Genomic DNA, 19,573 nt, shown 5'->3' on the forward strand with positions numbered 1-19,573 from the left:
AGACATCTAGATGTCTAGCTCTTCTTCTTGCCTTTTCCTTTTCCATTGCCACTCTCGTCACTTTCTTTCTTGTCTCCGTTTACCGCCCCGTTGACGCCCTGCTTTTTCTCGTCCTTCTCCTTCTCACCTTCCTTCTTTTCTGCCTCATCCTTCTTCGCTTCCTTTTCTTCTTGCTGTTGTCGATTTTGATTCTTGTTGTCAATGAGGTCGTGGAATGCGGTGATTGCGCGGACTAGCGAGCTCAGGTAAATAGTCATCAGCTGATCGTTGGTCTTGATGCTCATCGCACGAGCTAGCTCGCTATTCTCAATTTGGTTCTTGCCATTCGGTCGGGAAGCCGGAGGCGTCGTCAAGTTCGGGAGAAGGTTGAAAATGTCTTGCAGATTGCCGAGGATGGCATGGTTGATGGGAAGGTCGCCATCAAGGACTTTTTGAAGGTAAGTGCCTATGTCCCTTAACCGTAGATGAAGACCTTGTAGCGACTGCAGCTGTTGGGTGATGCGGGAGGAAAGAGTGCCGACTGCGACATCACGGATGTCTCTGAGAAGATGTTCCACCCCAATCTCTTCTGCCTCCTCTGCTTCAATAATCGAAGGGGTATGCACAAATGTCTTGGTGGTAGTTGTTCCGTCGTCCTTGATCTCTTCAATAGCAAAATAGGCGTCTGTGGGTACGCCGACTTCCTTCGGTTGGACGTCGATGATGACAAGGAGAGGGTTGGGAGTGTATTTCTTGAACAGCTCGTTGATCTGGAGATCAGATGCTCGCAGCTTCGGGCCAGAATGGTACCACCCGATCAATTTTTCTCGCGCGTTGACCTTCTTGAACATTTCCCGCATCGACTCGACATAATTATGATCTAGGAACCAGACGGACGGGTCTTTTTCGTCCTCCTCGAAGGGTACTATTATCTGTCAGCGAGGTTTCATATTCGAGGGCGCTTGTCAACAAACCGGCGAAACTGTTGGACACTCGCACATTCTTGCCGTCATTTTGACCCAGCAAAACACCCACGACTCGTTTTCGAGTTCCTTTGGCCGAGCGACCGTAGTGATCTGCAGCTGATAGGAGGACGAGAGGAGCGACCGAGACCTGCCTGCTCACGAGGGAAAGCGTCTCTGCAGTGGTTGCAGGCATGATGGAGAGCTAGGGGCGGCAAAGGCGGAGGGTTGAGGAGAGTCTGGAGAAAGAGTAACAATGTCTACTGTACTTGGAGCTCTGATTTTTCCTGGCAGAACAGAATTATGGGACAGAGACAGTGCTCAATAACGGTCTTAATTCTGAAGCAGGCAACTGATTGACGCGACCACGAACCAAGTGCGGCTTGTGTCATTGTACTCGGACGTAACATTTCTGATTTGGCAACTTTGCCGACGATTCCCTCTGCCGGACGTCGCGGCGAGCCAATCACAGTCGCATCTTAGAGAGTTAGAGGATGCTCAGATATGACTACTCGCTGCATGTACTCGGTACTCAATCCCAACTGTTCAACAGCACCCTCTGCAACATTGTCGATGCAACTGGTGAGACTCAGACCTTCAAAGAAATGTCCACTATAATGGCAATACTGCGCACGACTGCAAGAGGAGACTTTTGGACCGTTCAATTTCAATCTAGCAATAAATAAAATACTGGATGCATCCTTGGCGACTTGAAATATGGCATGCTTTAACGGCCTTCAAAACCAGCCATCCCAAGAACCAGCGACCTATTTCTCATCCAGGGTCTTCTTGGTCTCGGCCCAAATCTTATTGATCAATGCCGCTTTCTTCTCCGACCTCACCGTAATATCACATTCAAATGGTTGGGGGATTGTCATCCAGCCTGGAACCATTGCAGTGTTTGGCTCAATCACACTTCCATCTTTTGCGATTTTCTTGGAGATGTTAAAGGCCCACAGGACACGAGCAATGTTTAAGAACAGCGACTTCTCCGCCACATGCACACCGGGACAGACTCGCCTTCCTGCTCCGTACGAGAAATGGTCGCGCTGGTTGGGGTCTCCAATGTTGATGTAGGAAGCGGCTGGGAGATCGTAGCCGAGAAAGCGTTCTGGCATAAACTCGTCGGGCTTGTCCCAGTGAGCTGGATCATAGTTTATTGCCCTGTGCGCATGTCAGAAAGACGTTATGATGCTAGATGCAAGAGACACTTACCACCAGTTCAAGACAACCACTGTCTCCTTGGGGATGAAATAGCCGTTGTACCAGTCATCCTCAGTCGTATAGTGCTGGATACCGAATTTATTGGGCGGGCGAGTACGAAGTAATTCTTTAATCATGGCTCTGAGATAAGGTAGATTTGCCTCATCTTCCCACGTGGGCAGCCTGTCTCCTCCAACCACTCGATCGACCTCTTCCTGAGCCTTTTTCATTATATGAGGATGCAGGGTCATTGCTAAAATCCAAGAGTTGAGGAACGCAGACGTTGTTTCAGAGCCAGCTTCGACCAGGCCACCGGTTTGATATGCTGCTTGAAGCTGATCTAAACCAAGTTTCTCCGGGTTGCTGAGGTAGAAATCTTTCGCAAAGCATGGGTTAGCCTTGCCTTCGTCGACCTCTTTCTTTAAGTCTCCCCAAAGATTGAGGTAGACAACGGAGTCATGTGCAAAGCATTTCTCGCCAAACTTCCTCCAGTTACCAAACATCCACTGGGGGAAATATCGCAGCGAAGGCCACGTGTCCACGAGGAAAGCACCCGGTGCGGAAAATTGTTGTAGGTTGTTGACCACACTGTAGATCTTCTTGACCAATGGGTTGTCCCAATCGGCCATCCGATGTCCATATGCCACTGTTAGGATCACACTCGATGAATAGCGTCGGTTGTGGTCATAAAAGTGTTCCGGGTCGTGGAGCAGATCGTACATCAATTGCTTGGATTCAAGGTCTTGAATAGGTTGATAGCTGGTTGAAACAGTTATATTAAGGAGCTGATGGGCGATCTTCCGTACAACGCGGTACTTGGGCCCGTATGGCATAAACAATTGTCGTCGACCTGCGGAAGCCACGTCGCTAGCAAGCGGTGCTGGTGGTCGGGATGAGTATATGCCAGACTTCTTGTCCATCAATTCTTTCACCGCCGTAGGAGATGACAAATAGATGTAATCAGCTCCTCCCATCTTAGTGTAGAAGATCTCCCCATACTCTTTGGCCCACTTCTGCGCCTGAAATCGAAACGTTTCAGCCTTTGACATTTCAAAGAAATTTCCCAGAAAGGGCAAACCGCGAGGACCGGGGGGAAGGTGTTTCCGTCTCGAATCCTTCAGTGTACTCGGAGTGACCCATAGGTAGAAGCCGATGATGAATATCAAGGGGAATGCGACACAGGTGGCCAGTACCGCCTTCAGAGGCGAGACATTCTCGAGGCGCACTGAGGTCAGCAAACGGGTGCTGGGCATTTTGACCGCCATCTTTCCTATGAAAGCCACACAATGCTCTTTTGCAAGCCCACTCGTCAAGCTTTTTGATGGTCCGCCGCTCCGCGAGGTATTGAGAAGTCCATATACGTCGCACAGAACATCTTGAAAACAGGAGAGTTGGAGTGGTTTCAAGGTCGAGGTGGACGACCCCATGTCCGCTCCTGTATGCAACCCCCCATTGGTGCACCGTCATCAAGATCAAGAGCATTCGAATCCGAAGAACGACTTCGTGGGACACGCGGAGTTTCCCCATGAAGGGTGGAGGGCCTCCACATTCTATACATTCAACAAGGTGGAGAGCGGTACTAAATAATGGGGATGGAAAAAATGCCAAGGTTATTGGGGGCGCTGGAGTTGGGGAAGAGGGTGTAACATCTGGTGTCAAAGTCATGTGATCATAGTATACATTGTGCTCAGAGGCCGTACGAGGTACTGGGGTATAGATTATGCACCATAGAGAGATGATCTGGACATCTTACTTTGAAAAAGGACGGCAACGAGCTCCACTCATCACCGTCATTTAAAAAAAAGCTCCAAGTTCCTATAATGAATAGAATTGGCACATGACGAAAGATAGACAAAACTTATGCTAGGGTACATGAGTATGCATTACCAGAATCCTCCCATTATTTACTTCACCGCTGCTGCTGCGTGCAAATGGCGTTCGACTTGGATTTTGGTCATTTAATGGAGGTGGCGGTGGGAGTATCGCTTGCGGTACTTGTGAATGTCAATCTTGGCATCAGGGCGGAAGACCTCGATATCCAACTCGTCAGTGTATCCACGAGCCTTCAGGCCAGATTGACCAGCCAATTTGGCACCTTGAGGGTTCGAGTTCTCATAGGCACTCAAAGCGGAACATTCGTCTTCAAAGGCTTGGTTAACATATTGTTTGGCGGGAATGTCGTCAGGTCGTTCAAGGAACTGAAGAGCAAGACCGCCATCAACGTGCCACGAAATGTGGCAATGCATGAGCCAGGCGCCGGGGTTGTCGGTCTCAAAGCCAATGACAGTGTAACCAGCTGGGAAACCAGGGCCTGGAGAGCCTTGTAACATGACAGTGTCACGACGCGTCGGGTTGTCAAAGTTGAGAGAGCTGACCAGGTCGGAGGTGAAAGTGCCAGTACCGGTGCCGAGAACCGAGATATCGTGACCGTGGACGTGCATGGGATGAGAAGCGAAGAACTGGTTCTGGATAACGAAGTAGACCCACTGGTTGGCTTGGTTGAGAACAACAGGATTGCTAACCAGGCTGTTGTTTGATGAACCCTGAGCCAAGGTCTGGAGAGTAGGCTGGCTGTAGTTGACGTTGATGACGGCGTTGTTAATGTACCACTGGAAAACAGTTCCGTCATCGTTGGTGGCGACTGAGGTAACAGAGCCGGCAGGGATAGTGGACGCTGAGCCCTGGAAGGCAGTAACAGTGCCAGCCGGCTTCTCCAGGTACGGCACCAGGGAAGCAAGAGGTTCGTCCTGGCAAATGTTGGCAGTGACGTTGGTGATGGATGTCGAGATGACGGGAGTGACAGGGGTGGCACCCTCGTAGTTGATGATGGCATTAGCTGTTCCCAAACCAGAGTTGGCACCACCTGACGGGCAGCCGGTCTGAATAACCGCGCGGACATAGTAGCTGCTGGGTGCTTGGTCCATCTGAACAATAACGTCGTATCTCTGGCCAGTTGCGATGTTGAGGGTAGTGGTCTCGTAGGGCACAATGGGCACGAAATCGGCAGCAATGACAGTCATTGTGTGGTTGTCGAAGCCAACGATGTAGCTGTTTTGTGCGGAGCTGTAACAACTTTAGCAGACGTTATTAAGCGGGAGCAGGGCCAAACAAACCTGTTGATGATGCGGAACAAGTGCTTCTTGCAAGGCTTCACTCCCCACGAGAAAGGAGTTCCCCCAGGAGCAGTTCCATCAGGGTTCTTGTTCATACCGTTGAACAGGGTGTTGAAGGAACCGCCAGGTCCGACGTGAGCAATGCGCGATGCCATTGCAGCGGCGGTAATAGGGAAACTGCCAAAAAGTCAGACTCTTGTAGTCTGTGAGCACAGGTGTTTCACTTACGTGTCATCAATCATAACTGTCCCCATGTCGTAGTCGTAGTCGGAAGTGGCGGGTCCGTGGATGACGATAGGACCGCGGATACCATCACCATACTGGGCGAAAGTGTGGCTGTGGTACCATGAAGTACCATACGAGTTTGCATGCCACTTGTACGTGCGGCTGCCACCGTTTCCAGCAATACCGCACTCAGTCACACCGGGAACGCCGTCCTGGTCGTTGGTGTTGAGTTGGCGGATACCATGCCAGTGAATAGATGTGCTGTTGTCTTGCAGTTGGTTGATCACAGTGACCTCGACCATGTCACCCCAGTTAGCCTCGATCACGGGGCCAGGGACTTGACCGTTGATGGCGAGAGCGAGCTTGGGGCCCGTGCCATCGAAGACCAAAGTGGTGTTGGTAATCGTCAAGGTGTACTTGCGGGTGACACCAGTCTTGTAGTCAGTATAGTAATCACTGTTGATATCCTTGTTGTCGCACCAAACGGAGCGATCAGAGGCGGAGTTGCAGTAATCGTCTGTGGCATTCTTAACAGGCGTGTAAGTGGCACAAGTACCGGAGCCTGAGGTCGTGGCAGTTGAAGATGAGGTTGGGCCTGAACCGCCGCTGGTGGTGGGCGAGGTGTAGCTGTAGCTGCTGCTTGGTCCTGAACCATTGCCACCGTTGCCACCGTTGCCACCGTTTCCGCCATTGCCGCCGGTGTCTGTTGGGCCTGAGCCGCCGGCTGTCGTAGATGGCGTCGAACCGTGGCCGCCATGGCCGCCATGACCGTGTCCGAAGCCATTGTCAGGATGTGCGCCAGTTGCGGTGGCCGTGTTCCCGCCATTTCCGATCCCATATTTGGACTTCTGTTCATTCCAGAGTGAGGCCCAGTAATCCTCAGCACCGTTGTTCCCTTGGCCGGGGTGCCAGCCATTTCCTGCGCCAACATCCGTAGGACCCGAAGCGTCGCATGTGAGGACCTGCGTTACCGGGCAGACGGTGTGAGTTCGAGTAGAGGTGGCTGTGACGGTGACATCGGACTCCCAGTTGGAAGCACGCGCGAGACCAGCCGCAGCAGCGGTGAGCAAAAGAGGAAAAGAACGCATTATAGAACGAATGGACGCAGGCAGAGTTGCCTGCACAAAGGAGTGACTTGAAGGAATATGATGCGTACGGGAAGGAAAAGAAGAGAAGCAAAACAGAGGCGCGAGTAGGGGTTGTATATCACTTTAGCTTTCACCGTTGGGGGCTTCTTTTTTGGACCTTCCCTTCAAGATTGGACAGCCTGATCGGCCTGCCGCGAAGCCGTGGGTTGTGGGTTTCCGCCAGCGGGATGATTGCCTCGCATGCCATCAGGCATCGTTGAGCTGGGGCAGAACTGTCTCAGTTTAGTATAGTGGATAGGGCGGTGGACTTCTGTTGGTACAAGGCGCTGGCCACAAGCGATGAGGATCGGCTGGTCATCTTGCAACGATGGGCCTTGAAGCGAAATGCCAATCTTTGGACACGGGGTTCGAGTATCAGCCACATCACGCCAAACGGTTAGGATCGCGAACGTTGCAAGCCGTTCGACGCCGTTGCTGGCAATAGGGTCACGCTTGGAGGAGACGATGGACGGTGGTTGTCGAGAAAAGCTTGGTGTCAGGGGTAGTTTAGAGCCGAAAGGGGACAGGGCGCGTCGGAAGTGGATCGCGTGAGCGTCGAGAATTCGCCAATGTTTGCGCCGGTGGAAATTGCAAGCTGTGTTTAATCTTTGAGCTTGATGACAAGGTTCGGCGCCCACCAATTGCTTGAGGGCGCCATTTCTCGGGGGGTGGAGACGCTGGAGCTTTGAAGAGATGGAAGCCTGAATGCGAAACAGGGGAGGCACCAGAGCTTGATGGGATGCTGAGGTCAGGATTCAGGAGGATCACAACGGAGAAATTGAAAGTGAGTCTGGCTCCTGGAGGCCCGAAAGGATGGATGATGGGGGGTGGTCGGATATGTGGTCTGAACAACGCCTACAAGCAGTTACAGCTATACGAAGAGGCGCAGGAAGATGAGATGAGGAGGTGCATGAAGGAGGAACACGTGCCTCAAACGTCAGCCGCAGTGCTGCATGTGCAGTCGGGAAGGTGCGACCTTGGGTTGGTAGATCCTGCCCCCTTTCGGAATTTGCAACCATCTACTACTCGGTACATGTACCGCGTGCCTCCAATCTCGTTGCACGTCGATGTCCATGTGGAACACTCGGGCACGTACATAACACGTCAAGGCTTCTTTCAACCTTTTTTCTATAAGCTTATTGTCGGGGTGATGTAGAGACCATCGTGGTCCATGGGCCGTGGTTGATGCTTTGGCTACGGCAAAACAATTACTCCAACCCTTCTCCTCTGAAACTTCGTCTTAAGTCTGAATGCTGACTCGCACCAGCATCCAATTATGACCTTTGGGGCGAATCCTCTCAGATTCGCTTGATAAAAGCCAATATCACCCTCCCCCAATTCTCTCATGTATCAACAACCCCAAATAACGAGTAACACCAAGCGGCAATAATCCCTTCTGTCATTCTTTTACGACACTCGTTGGAATCTCTCGACGGGTGACAATTCTCAAGCTCGGAATCTGGGGAGGTTCTAGGGGCAAGAAGCTCGTATTCGTCTCTGGGAAACAAGATGCGGCTTCATTTGCTTGGTGGATTTGGCTTTCGGCAAATGCAGCCCTTCAGCCCCTAAGCCATAAGGATCCCTTCCAATTTACCAGGGCTGACCTGCGCCCCAGGCATCGACTACCGAGTACCTCGAACATTGTCCTTTGACCTGGCGTGCCTGGCCTGGCCTGGCTTGCCTCAGCTACCTGGTTTTCAATTAGCTAAGAATAACAAACGAAACAATCATGGCTCGCCCTCTTGTTTGTCCCCTTTCGACAGTCGGTAAATTGGGAAGTGCTGAAGATATGCCATCATCATATTTGCTACTCAGACGACAACCTGCCCTCATCAATGGATGCTGTTACTCTACTTCGTCGGTACCATATTCGGTGGGTGGTCCCAATCAATTTGTGGGATCGGAACCTTGGCCAAATCACGTACCAAAGATGATGCCACTTCCCCACCACCAATTTCTCAACGACTACGAGGTACCGAGTGCTCGGGACAGAGTGCTCGGAAAAGTTCCTTCTCGAATATTTCCTCCCTGCACACCTAACTTGTACTGCCAGTCACCTCAGTAGTAACATCTTGAAAGAAACCTAATCGCGTTGGAGCTGCGGCCATTCTCAATGTCAGTGCCTTAATTTCTAACTGAACGTCTTGCAAAGACCTATTCTTTCTGAATATCCATCGTCCCATCTTGATCTTTACAATGAAAGTCGTGGCAGCGAACGAATGAACATTCTTGCGCCAATGTTAACAACACAGGTTACGGACGAGTTCTTAGGCAAAACTCTGTACTGCTGGACGACTATCCATGTCTATCATTGCTTGAATTTTCTCCCACAACTTGGTACAGTTTTATAGAATGAGTTGTCACGCTACTCACGGAATAGGCCTTTTATGATTGACGAGGTCCAATACAACCACACCAGGGATTAGTAGGAACACTCATTGCCGAGTTGCCTTTATCTCAGCCTATGGAACACCCGACAGGGCTCTCACCTTTGCTGGTGGTGGTGTTACACCCTACATGCATCCCACGTAGTTGTTTGAGGAAACTCCATCCGATCATTCTCTTTTCTCCGCTCAAAGTGACTAATCCAATGTCATTCAAGATAGTCTTCTTCAACCAGCATCTACAGGTTAACCCTCCATTCTGTCGATTCTGGAAGCTTGCTGCCGGCCCCAAAACCACGTGAAGTGCTTCTGTACTAAGACCGATTTGGCAAATACAACGTGATATTAAGCCCCGAATTGACGACAGAACATTCACTGACGAATTCCAAACTTAACTAGGACGTCAGCACTGACAGAGCTTTCAGAATCCCACGTCCGGATCTCAGACCCTCTATGACATCTGGAGGGATGCGGACTGGAAACCCTTGCGACGGTTGTGCGCTGCGGCGTGTGCGATGCTCTGGAGGATCACCCTGTTTTGAATGCAATCATCGATCTCTACCATGCACGTTTCTCCGGGTACGTCGGAAAAGAGGCCCCAAAGGTCCAAGACCGGGCACCAACATGAAAATCGAGCAATTCCAAAGAATGCTGAAAGCAACCAGCGATCAACAATCACTTCCTACTCCGCCTGAAGAATCGGCGCTGGAGGCCGCAGTCGACCACGGTCTTTCACCCAAAGCGCAGTCTAACATCCCTATGCATGTTTACGAGCGATTTTTAGAGGTTTTCCGCCTGCGCCTATACTCCGTGTGGCCCATCGTCTCGCATGATGAACTCATCACCGCTCTAAGGAACAATCATGAAGACCATGAGTCGTTCTCTCTCGCTGCAGCGCTGTGTGCAGCTGTCATTGCTCAACTCCGGCTTCCCGAGCATGTGGCATCCTTCAGTTCCTCTTCCTCGGAATTGGTGGCAGAAGCCCAGAGACTGAGACATTTTTTCGAGTATCGAGAACAATATTCTATGTCGTCACTTCTGACCTCATTTTTCCTCCATATCTATTATGCAAATGCAGACAAACTCCGCACCGCCGGTTTCTACCTGCGAGAGACCCTCACCTACGCCCATGGCCTCGGATTGCATCAGCTTGACAGTTACGCCGGCATAGACCCAAGAGAGCGTCAATTAAGATTGCGAGTATACTGGACCTTGTTTATCTCCGAAAGGTGAGTTCAAAGTACTTGAACGCCCTCCAGGGCTGACCTAGGACGTAGAACATATTGTGTCCAGAATGGCCTTCCAACCACATTAAAGCCAATCCACGAGTTTCCGAGCGCTGATCCAACAGAAGGATATAACGCCGTCCCCATGCCGGCATTCATAGGCTTGATTCAACTCTTCACCTTCCTTGATGGCGATATCCTCGAATCTGTCCCTTTGTCGACAAGTCTTGCATGTAATCTTAGTGCGAAAGACAGAATATCGACCCTGCAGCGTGATCTCAGCTGTCATCCGCTTAGTGAAGGCCTGAACGAGTCGCAAGGGGTGGATATACTGGCTACCCGGAATTGGATTCGAATACTGCTTTGGCAGTACACAATTGCCCATTTTGCGGTGTCTTGTCACGCCCGAGATCAGGCATTCTCAGCGTTGCTCCCAACGAAGATTGCACGCGACATGCTCTCCGTTCTTGAAAATGTGTCGTGGAAATCCATCCAGCCTCATGGATATGGCATGGTTAGTGGCATTCACAGCCTTTCTGGATTCAGAACATAACGTCTTGCAGGAGCTCAAGGTATTTCGCATCGCCGACTCCCTGTTGGACGTCCTCCTTTGCGCCCCTTCTTCACCTGGAACGCGAGGCCTTTTGATGGACTCAAGGCAGGCGCTGCATCTCCTGGAGAAAGTGCTCGTTGACGTAGGAGGGACCGAATCACGATTCTTAGCCACGTTGCGAAAACGGATGGTCGAGTCACAACTCCCGGTGCAAAACACTTTGCAAAATGACCTACAACTTTCACGGCATTTGGAAACAGACGGCAACAAGAAGCCCACGAATGGGCAGGGTCCTGTTAGTAATGAGTAGTTGTTTATTCGTGCTGGAGGCTATCACAATGTGCGCTCACTTTGCGGAAGAAGTGCTCGTCATCAAGTGTTCATCCATACAAAGTCCAAAGATACTCTCATCTAAGGTGGGTCTCCCCTGCAATGGTACGGTCCAGTTGCGTTGCTGCTCTCGACTGATTGACACAGGGGCTGCAGTTTAAGTCGAATAACCGCTATACTCACCCCATGGTGGTTTCTCCGAGCACGGACTAATTCCTCCGTGACGAAGTGTCCCAATCCCGGTGGCATTATTGCACCAGCCCAACTACTGCAGCGCGCGGAAAGGCGTGTAACTTTGCGGAATACTGAGGCGAATGCATACTTCATTGACAATTAGCAGGGACGGAGGCCGTGAGATTGCATGACTTCGCCGCTGCCAGTGTGGTTTCATGGAGGGATCTCCGCCGATTGTCCTTTCTCATCATTCTACATGGAAAATAATGAAGACTTAACCCGTCTTTGCCAAAGTCTTGCTGCTTGTAAATATATTGGAAAGTGAAGAGAACTTCACGAAGGAAAGAATATGTCTTCCAAATTGGTCGCCACAAGTCTTCATGCGCAACAAGGCACCGCTGACGTAGATGCTTGGCATTTAAGTGTTGATTCGACCGTGGCTTCAGGGATGAAGCGATGACGTCGGAATCTCGTTTCGTATAACAACCAACCCTTTTACCAAGTTTTTCTCTTATATGTCGCTCACCAGCACTTCTTCCTCCAAAGGGCCCGAGCAGCCTACGACAGCTTCGCAGGATATGTCCTAATCACCGGCCCGAACCGAGCAACTCAGGCTACAATTTTTCAAGGCCAGAGCCTCCACAATTGATAATGGATGTAATGAAATCTATACTTGGAGGAGGCACGAATGAGAACGGTGTCGACAATGATACGCCCAATAATGGCAGCGACAAAATGCCAAGTAGAGAAGAAATGGTCAAAACGATTGAGAGTCTTCAAAAGGCCCAAAAAGCTCAATCCAAGGCCAATGACTTGAAATCTAGAGCCATGGCACTTACCGACTCAAAGCAACGGGAGAAGTTGTTGAAGGAGGCCTTTGACAAGGAGGTGGAAGCCCACGGGCATAGCAAGATGGCGAGACGACTGCAAAGTGGCACCTGGCAGGGTTTTGGATTTGGAGGAGGAATTGGTGCCGCTACTGGATTGGGCCTCGGTGCCGGAGTGGGAACGGTGTTGGGTGCTATTGCAGCAGTTCCAACAACGGGATTGGGTATGTTGATCGGAACCGGCGTCGGTGCTATCCATGGACCGTGGGTAAAGCTGGGTGGGAAAGAGGAGAAGTTTGAGGACGCTGATCCCGAAAAGGTGGCCGAGGCCTTAGAACAGGAGGTCAGCCAACAAAACAACTCCGAGGTTGAGCAGAAAGCAATCGCAGCAGCATCGGAGACAGACACGCCGGAGGACAAGGAGAGAAGGGACGAGAGACCACGAAGAAAGCCGCCAAAGCTGGAAATTAGGTCGAAGAGGCCCACTAAACCCGACGAACAACCCCAGACAGAAGTCAACCTGACACAAAGCATCCAGGAAGAGTCGAAACCAAGGCGGAAGCCAAAAAAACTAGAGATACGGTCCAAGAATGGCAGTACAGAAAGCCCATCTGAACTCTAGAGACCCTCTACAGCAGTGACTCGATAACGATGTATACGAAGTATTCCGCCCACTTATGGTATTGCGAGTATAGTAATGGATTAAACAAGCAGCTACTCTAGAAGGAGACTCGAGTGATTGGGGCTTGTGATACCCAAGACCTTCTGTTCCTTGACTCAGCTGGAGCAGGCTGGTCATCGGCTAGACATGGTATCTGCAGGGCAGCAATATCTTGAAGCAGGGGAAGATGCTGGGGGACCCCCTGCCAAAACCATTCTCCCCGTGGTGATGTCTAACGGAACCGTTGAAGATACCTCCAGTGCAGTGCGGTCACTGTAAACGCAGCCTGACGCACTCCTTCCTCAAGGCGGTGACGTTTCATCTCCTCATGCCCTCGCACAGCAATCTTGCACATTTCTCTCCGCCGAACGAGTTCGTGAACTGCGTCAGAGGGTCGGACACCTTTCCCATGGGTAAGAGCCGTTATATCTGCCCCTTCAGGAAACTCGTAGTGCAACGCCATTGATTCCTTTGGTCTCATATAGTGTTGATCTGGTCGATAATAGTAGAAACACTAAGTTGGATACAGGACATCGTGGGGCGGATTCGGGGATCGAGCGGGAGGTGAACAGGCGGTAAAGGAGGCGATTTCCACGAAGGAAAGACGTCTTTCCAGGTGCGTAGTAGGAGTGATGAAGCTGCGCCCTCCAGCCCCGACTGACCGTACCACTCTTATTATGAACGGCATCGATCGAGCTTGAGTAGACACTCTCTCACCACTTCAGCGTCTTTGGTCATAGATGACATCCATGATCCCCATCTTACAGCCCGAAATTGTGGCCATAGGTAATAAGGCGTCTGGCACTGTTGTCGCCGAGGCGACTGAACGGTGATACACAAGTTGCAGTACGCCATCCGGTTCGATACCGCTTGAAGTGGATACCTGTCAAGGGTGGTGAACCTTGCCATATTTTCCGTACGAAGTGACCTGGTCATGTCTTGCTCTTTTTACCGATGGGGTGTGCGGATCGACTGAGCCCGCGCGGCCCTCTCGGCTTCTGTTTTCGTTTTTGACCCCAGTCGTCGAGCTCAACTAAACCCACGTCACCCATGGGCGATGAACGAAGCCGCATCTGGCATGTTCTTCTTATTTTGGGGTCGATATTCTTTTTTGAACCGTCATCAGCTGATCCAAGCTTTCCGACCTCTGGCGCACCAAGGGACTGTAGCGGAACTCCACGGGAGGCTTCGACGTCGTCTCGAGGTGTGGAAGGTTCGTCGCTAGACGGAGGTGTTGGTGTCAAGTCATCTCCGCCGGTATACTCTTCGGCGGAAAACATATAGCAGGCTTCGACATAGAGGGCGAACCAATCGCGCTCTTGGTACTTTGGGGGTTCACCATTTCTGGCCACGGCTCGAAGTCGCTTGCACAGTTGTTTGTGCATCGACGGGAAATATTGGCTACCATACGAGAGGACTGGTCACGGAGGTAGGGAAAAAAGGTTTTCATTGACCAGAGTCATCGATATAGATGACGAGCATTTCGGTGGGATTGGGGATCGGTCTCAGCGGTGGGCTCAGTGCCTCGTTGACTTTGTTAGACATGAGTAACTGGAACTTTTGAAGTGCAGGTGTAACGCCATTACCTCGCGTCACCACGTGAGTTGCCGCGACTTCTCGGAGCTCGCAAGAACAATATTCCCTAATTGTGGGCGAGTGGGGTAGCCCACTCTGGGGACCCCGCCACAGTCCCAGCATACTTTACCTCGAGACAAGTATGCATTCTCGATCTCAAAAATAGCGCGTTATCAATTCACGCAGCACTGGGACGCTCCCATCATGCCAACTGACCAGGCAGAACAAGAACCACCTGGCACGCCAGATACGGTAGTTCTCGAGGAACCGTGTTCTCCAAGAACGTCTGCACGACTTGAGGGCGATTTTGCTCGTCTGATACCCGTAAATCGTCCTGCGCGACTCGCATTTAGCAAAATTGCTCAGCGTATACGACTTGATCCCGACTGGCAAAAGCACGCAAGGCAATTCATTCATATCGATGAGACAGCGAAAGAACTCACCTCCTTTGAAGATAGTGAAGCTGATGACGAGGTCAGATCGCGCGACCCTTCCATTTTGTCCGGTCATTATATCTTCAGCATGACGAAGTTGCCCAAAGTACCTCGACTGGGTTGGGTCTGGGGAAGCGGTAGAAGAGATCTGCCCGACGGACATATTGACTTTCTACTCACTGTCGACCGGAAACAGGACCGCATTCTGGGGAGACACGGCCGGGTTTTTCATACCAACGATGGCCTGCTGGCAGTTACTGTCCCTGCAAAAGAGCCGATATATATCAATGGCGACGAGAAGCTTGAAAATGGTCAAAGGATTATCTACTTGCCTCGCACTAGTATCACGATCGGAAACCTCACATTCTGTCTGGAATTCACTCAGCTGGGCATATATCGAACTCAGGTGAACACTTTGATGTCCGAGTGGCATGGCCGGCAAATACACCCTTCCCTTGAGCCCACCCCACAACCTTATCACTTTAAACTCCATGGATTTGTGATACAAGAGCCTCTAAGTAGCGGCGGTCATGGTGTTGTCCTCGGTGGCATAAATTGCGAGACTGGTAGTCCTGTGGCCGTTAAACGCTTACAAAGAACATGTGGAAACCTTGAGCGTATCCGGCTAGAGATAGAGATCTCCAAGCGGGTCGGGTCGTATGTAAGTCCTTACTGGTCGCCGAAGAGGCGCCTAGACTGACTATGGTAGCCAAATCTCTGCAACTTGATCGCTGAAGAGTATTCTGGTGGGGAAGCGACATGCATAGGGGATGGAAAACTTGGTGATGTGTATCTGTTCATGTCCCCACTTGCGTTGGAATCCTTCATTGAGCTCACCATGTCGGCGAAGTCTTACCGCATCCGTCAAAATGCCATGCAGCAGGTCCTCCGTGGCCTCGCTCACCTTCATGAAGATGGCATCATGCATCGAGACCTCAAGCCGACCAATCTCATGATGTTCGCATATGATCCGCCCCACGCTATCATTATCGACTACGGTTGCGCAACTCTCAATGCAACATCGGCGGATCACAGCGTGGGAACGATTGCGTATTTGGCCCCAGAGGTTCTCGCAATCAAAGCTGGAACGAGTATAGGCTCCAAGTACGACAGCATGGTGGACTTATGGGGGATGGGCCTTACAGCATACCGGCTTTTCTTCCAGGAGGGATGCAGCTGGAAGAATGGTGTGGGACCGGATGAGTGGGAGAATATCAAGCAAAAGCTACATCAGCGTCCCGGAGTGTTGTCTAGGTTACTGGAGAGTATGCTCGCTTGGACACCTTCAGATCGTCCGACAGCTGCTGAATTGGAAGCCTCTGAAGTATGGCTCTAGTGAAATCCGATGGAAAAAATTAGGTTCAAGGCCAGCCCCCTTTTGTTCTGAGATCAGGTCACATTTCACATATATTCTGTACCTTCCCTTAGGGACCCAATCTAGCTCGTTGTCTTTCCATTTTGAAGCCTCTCAATTGATTATTTAGAGACATTAGACAATATCTTGGCAATCTCCCAGTGTCCATATTTCCTGGCTGCATCCAGCAGCAAGCACTGAGCAAAAAATGGTTTCTCAAACGGGCTGGCACCATGCTCAACTAGATATCGGACTGCCGTGGTGTTTCCCGTAGTACAAGAAATCCGCATAGGTGTCCCTTCGAATTTAGTGACGTCGCTAAGGTTGGGGTCTGTGTCGAAGAGGGCATTGCTGATGCTAGCTCCCATCTCGTGAAGTAGTCTCAACAAGTATAGAGTATTTGAATCTTCTGGCCTTTTGCAGATAAAGCTGATCACTCCACCCTTTTCTGCAGATCCTCCGCGATCGGGGAGTAGCTGAATGATATTGACAGGCGCGAATTGAATGGCACGAGAGAGTGGTGTGAGCTTGTATTTTCCCGCATAGGCGTTGGGGTCTGCACCATGATCAAGAAACCAGCGAACAACCTCTTCATTAGAATCCGATCGAACCGCACGCCTAGATACTTCAACTTAAGGAGATATATGACTGATCGGTACGTGCTTACCCTAAGAGCGGTGGTTCGAAGTAGCCTTCCGGTTCATTGATGTCCCAGCCATTATCGAGCAATATCTGCAGTGTCGGGAGAGATTGGGTCTCGATCGCAACAAGGGCTAACCATTTTGACTCGCCTGGTGAGAGTTTATGGCCCTTCAAAAGATGCGCAATGGACAGACCATTTTCAACAGCTTCGCTAGCAGCATCCAGGTCAAAGTGGTCCTCTTTGCTTGTGATTTTTGATATCTGACCGAAAGGCGCCATTCTGTGAAAGTGTGGTGCTGGAACACTCGATGGAAGATTAAGGTGTCACGTCACGCCTGCGTCCTGTCATTATGTGGGGGCCCTGCAATTAACACGCAATATTATTCTTGCGGGTTTCGAACAATGGAAGAAGGCTGCCTGGGTTGCGCGGTGCAACTTGCTCTCAAACTCTCTTGTTCATCTCATAGATGTGTCGTATCCTATCGGTATGGTCAAACAACTCCCCCAATTCATCTTCCTCCAAACATTCCTTGATAAGGAAATAGGTATTGTCCTATTATGAGATAGTTAGCCTGGTACTGAGAAAGGGCGAAAACAAATGATCCCCGAGGCGTTTTAGTGGGAAGACGTTGATTAAAAGGGGTTGACGGCTGTTTAATGCTTACTTCGTCGTAATTCCATGGTAGCTCATAGTGATCTAGAGTAATGGGACAGAGATAATCATTCGACACCTTAAAGAAGGGCTTTTGCGAAGAAGCCTGGACAAGTTTCTCTTGCTTCTTTAGCTCACGAGTATGCTCGAAGAGGGTATCCTGGAGGGTTTCGTCGACGTATCTCTTGATAATGATATATGTGCCATCCTAAATTACTACCGTTAGTGGAATGTTGATACAAACAATTTTGGAGAAACCCCAGAAAGATGTCTCTGTTAGATTAGCTAGGGACAGGGGACAGCGGTTAATTGCTTACTTCAAAATACTCCCATGGTAAATCATAGTGATCTAAAGTGGCGGGGCAGAGGTATTTCCGGTGCACCTTGATGATGAGGGCAATTATGCTTCAAGAATGATGGTATCGATTTCGGCAGAATTCCATCAATCTCTTTGCGCGTCTTTGGGTGATCTTCCAAAGTCATGGCCGCAGAAATCTCTGCGACTAACAAAGGTCTCCGGGCGCTCACAATCCAGCCTAGTACTTGGAGTAGCGTCTCACGGACCTGCCCATTGATAGCGGATAGTAGACAGTGATATAAAAGGTCCAGTCCGGGAGGAAGCTGTTGCAGCTCGGCGATTTTTTGGGGGACCATCTTATCCGTCCAGAGTCCACCGCCATCTATGAAATGCGCCCATGCTAGTGTCACCCAGAGAAACATACCCTCTGAGCAATTCGTAAGCTCAGAGAGGATCGTGTTGGTGGCATCCGGATTAAACCAGTTCTCGGAAGCATATTTCCTAACCGTTTCTGACAGGAATCTCGTAAGATCGGTTTTGTTGTTTTCTGAGCTGTCAAGTGAGAAGCTTCCTGCATGCGATGACTCAAGGATCTCTCAATTTCAGGCTCGGTTCGACTCGTTATGAAGAGCTTGACATCTTGTTTATTGCGGCTCAATAATTTGTGAAGCCCATTCAACACTCCTCTCCAGCATTCCTTTCTCAGTTCGTCCAAGGCATCTATTAGGAATACCAATGATCGCTGCCGCATGTACGAGGTTATCAAGGTCAATATCGTCCAAAGCATCGAAATGGAACCGATCACATTTCTGTCTATGACTTGAAATTTCTTGTTGAGAGGTGCAACAAAGTCGGGATAAGCAAAGAGGATCTGGTGAATGAGTGAGCATAAAATAACCTGCGTTTGTCTGGTCTGATGCCATCGGTCGGAGCAGAAGAAGGAGACCGTGATGGGACAGAAGCTCTCTCCGGATAATTGCACTTCATTCAGTGCTTTTATGTGATAATTCTTGCCTCAGGAATTCGAGCCGGCAGTAGGTCAGCTGGCCAGAATGTGGCACTGCCTGTGGCATGAATATCTGCTTCGCCGTCTTCACCACCTTCGTTTAAAGTATTTGCTGATGGAGGAATAGTGACAGACGCGGTATTCCCACGTCTGATACGTGATAGGAAGCCTCGACGTTTAACCTCGTGTTGAGAATTGGGAGTAGATGATTGGGTCTGCCAAGTGCAGCAAGGATGTCCGCGCAGACCGTGGACGAAGACGATACTTCAAAGTCAATCTCAACGAACCAGTGATATATTTGGAGGGAATTGCTTGACGACTGGCTCTTGTCCGGTGGGCTGATAGAGTACAGAAGCACCGAGTCGCTTGACCGACGGATACCTTTTGATATCTGCCATTCTCCAGGGCGTTCAGATGGCTATCCAAGTCTTATTAGTTAGAGGAGAAGACTTGCCTTTACGTTGACAAAATTTGAAGCTGTCTCAGGCTTTCCACTTGGTCAGTCGAGCGCAGTTGACTACTCCGCCCCTACATCAGGTTAGTAAGGCTGTCACCTGAACAGTTTGCGGGCGGTCTGATCGAGGTTAATCCGAAGTTCTGCCGGGCGTTGAATTGGGTGTTTCGGTTTATGGAGCACAAGTCCACCTATAAGGTTTAAAGTAACCCGATTAATAGGCGGCTTTATACGCTTGGAGTAGGATACCTCCTATCACGGACTTCTCATATAGCTTTTCCTTCGTCAGCCTCCAGCCCTTCCCGTCCTTAGATACGTGACTTTTACCACCCAAGTCCCATGCATCTTATATCTCTGACAAGGATACAAATGCAGGAGTTCTGACATAATGTGG

At 50.3% G+C, this 19,573-nt stretch overlaps 8 protein-coding genes across 8 annotated transcripts; 3 read left to right on the forward strand and 5 right to left on the reverse strand.

Annotated features, from left to right (window-relative positions):
- Positions 1–14: 14 nt before the first annotated feature.
- On the reverse strand, positions 15–1,137 carry AYO20_04228 (26S proteasome regulatory subunit rpn-8; the record flags this gene model as incomplete). The annotated part of the gene is made up of 2 exons (XM_022642527.1): positions 15–904; positions 954–1,137. The coding sequence occupies 2 exons, from the start codon at positions 1,135–1,137 to the stop codon at positions 15–17; spliced, it is 1,074 nt and encodes a 357-aa protein (XP_022501624.1).
- Positions 1,138–1,708: 571 nt separating this feature from the next.
- On the reverse strand, positions 1,709–3,397 carry AYO20_04229 (hypothetical protein; the record flags this gene model as incomplete). Its single annotated transcript, XM_022642528.1, has 2 exons — positions 1,709–2,105; positions 2,157–3,397. The coding sequence occupies 2 exons, from the start codon at positions 3,395–3,397 to the stop codon at positions 1,709–1,711; spliced, it is 1,638 nt and encodes a 545-aa protein (XP_022501625.1).
- Positions 3,398–4,102: 705 nt separating this feature from the next.
- Positions 4,103–6,570, reverse strand: AYO20_04230 (hypothetical protein; the record flags this gene model as incomplete). Its single annotated transcript, XM_022642529.1, has 3 exons — positions 4,103–5,207; positions 5,258–5,434; positions 5,486–6,570. 3 exons carry the CDS (start codon positions 6,568–6,570, stop codon positions 4,103–4,105), a joined length of 2,367 nt encoding a protein of 788 aa, XP_022501626.1.
- Positions 6,571–9,617: 3,047 nt separating this feature from the next.
- AYO20_04231 (hypothetical protein) lies at positions 9,618–11,082 on the forward strand (the record flags this gene model as incomplete). The annotated part of the gene is made up of 3 exons (XM_022642530.1): positions 9,618–10,222; positions 10,271–10,733; positions 10,783–11,082. The coding sequence occupies 3 exons, from the start codon at positions 9,618–9,620 to the stop codon at positions 11,080–11,082; spliced, it is 1,368 nt and encodes a 455-aa protein (XP_022501627.1).
- Positions 11,083–12,011: 929 nt separating this feature from the next.
- On the forward strand, positions 12,012–12,725 carry AYO20_04232 (hypothetical protein; the record flags this gene model as incomplete). Its single annotated transcript, XM_022642531.1, has 1 exon — positions 12,012–12,725. One exon carries the CDS (start codon positions 12,012–12,014, stop codon positions 12,723–12,725), a length of 714 nt encoding a protein of 237 aa, XP_022501628.1.
- Positions 12,726–13,696: 971 nt separating this feature from the next.
- On the reverse strand, positions 13,697–14,309 carry AYO20_04233 (hypothetical protein; the record flags this gene model as incomplete). The annotated part of the gene is made up of 2 exons (XM_022642532.1): positions 13,697–14,181; positions 14,219–14,309. 2 exons carry the CDS (start codon positions 14,307–14,309, stop codon positions 13,697–13,699), a joined length of 576 nt encoding a protein of 191 aa, XP_022501629.1.
- Positions 14,310–14,543: 234 nt separating this feature from the next.
- AYO20_04234 (hypothetical protein) lies at positions 14,544–16,109 on the forward strand (the record flags this gene model as incomplete). Its single annotated transcript, XM_022642533.1, has 2 exons — positions 14,544–15,434; positions 15,483–16,109. The coding sequence occupies 2 exons, from the start codon at positions 14,544–14,546 to the stop codon at positions 16,107–16,109; spliced, it is 1,518 nt and encodes a 505-aa protein (XP_022501630.1).
- Positions 16,110–16,249: 140 nt separating this feature from the next.
- On the reverse strand, positions 16,250–17,048 carry AYO20_04235 (hypothetical protein; the record flags this gene model as incomplete). The annotated part of the gene is made up of 2 exons (XM_022642534.1): positions 16,250–16,745; positions 16,795–17,048. 2 exons carry the CDS (start codon positions 17,046–17,048, stop codon positions 16,250–16,252), a joined length of 750 nt encoding a protein of 249 aa, XP_022501631.1.
- Between the last annotated feature and the right edge of the window lie 2,525 nt (positions 17,049–19,573).

The sequence above is a fragment of the Fonsecaea nubica genome, assembly GCF_001646965.1.
Source record: "Fonsecaea nubica strain CBS 269.64 chromosome Unknown Scaff21, whole genome shotgun sequence".
Taxonomy (NCBI): Eukaryota; Fungi; Ascomycota; class Eurotiomycetes; order Chaetothyriales; family Herpotrichiellaceae; genus Fonsecaea; species Fonsecaea nubica.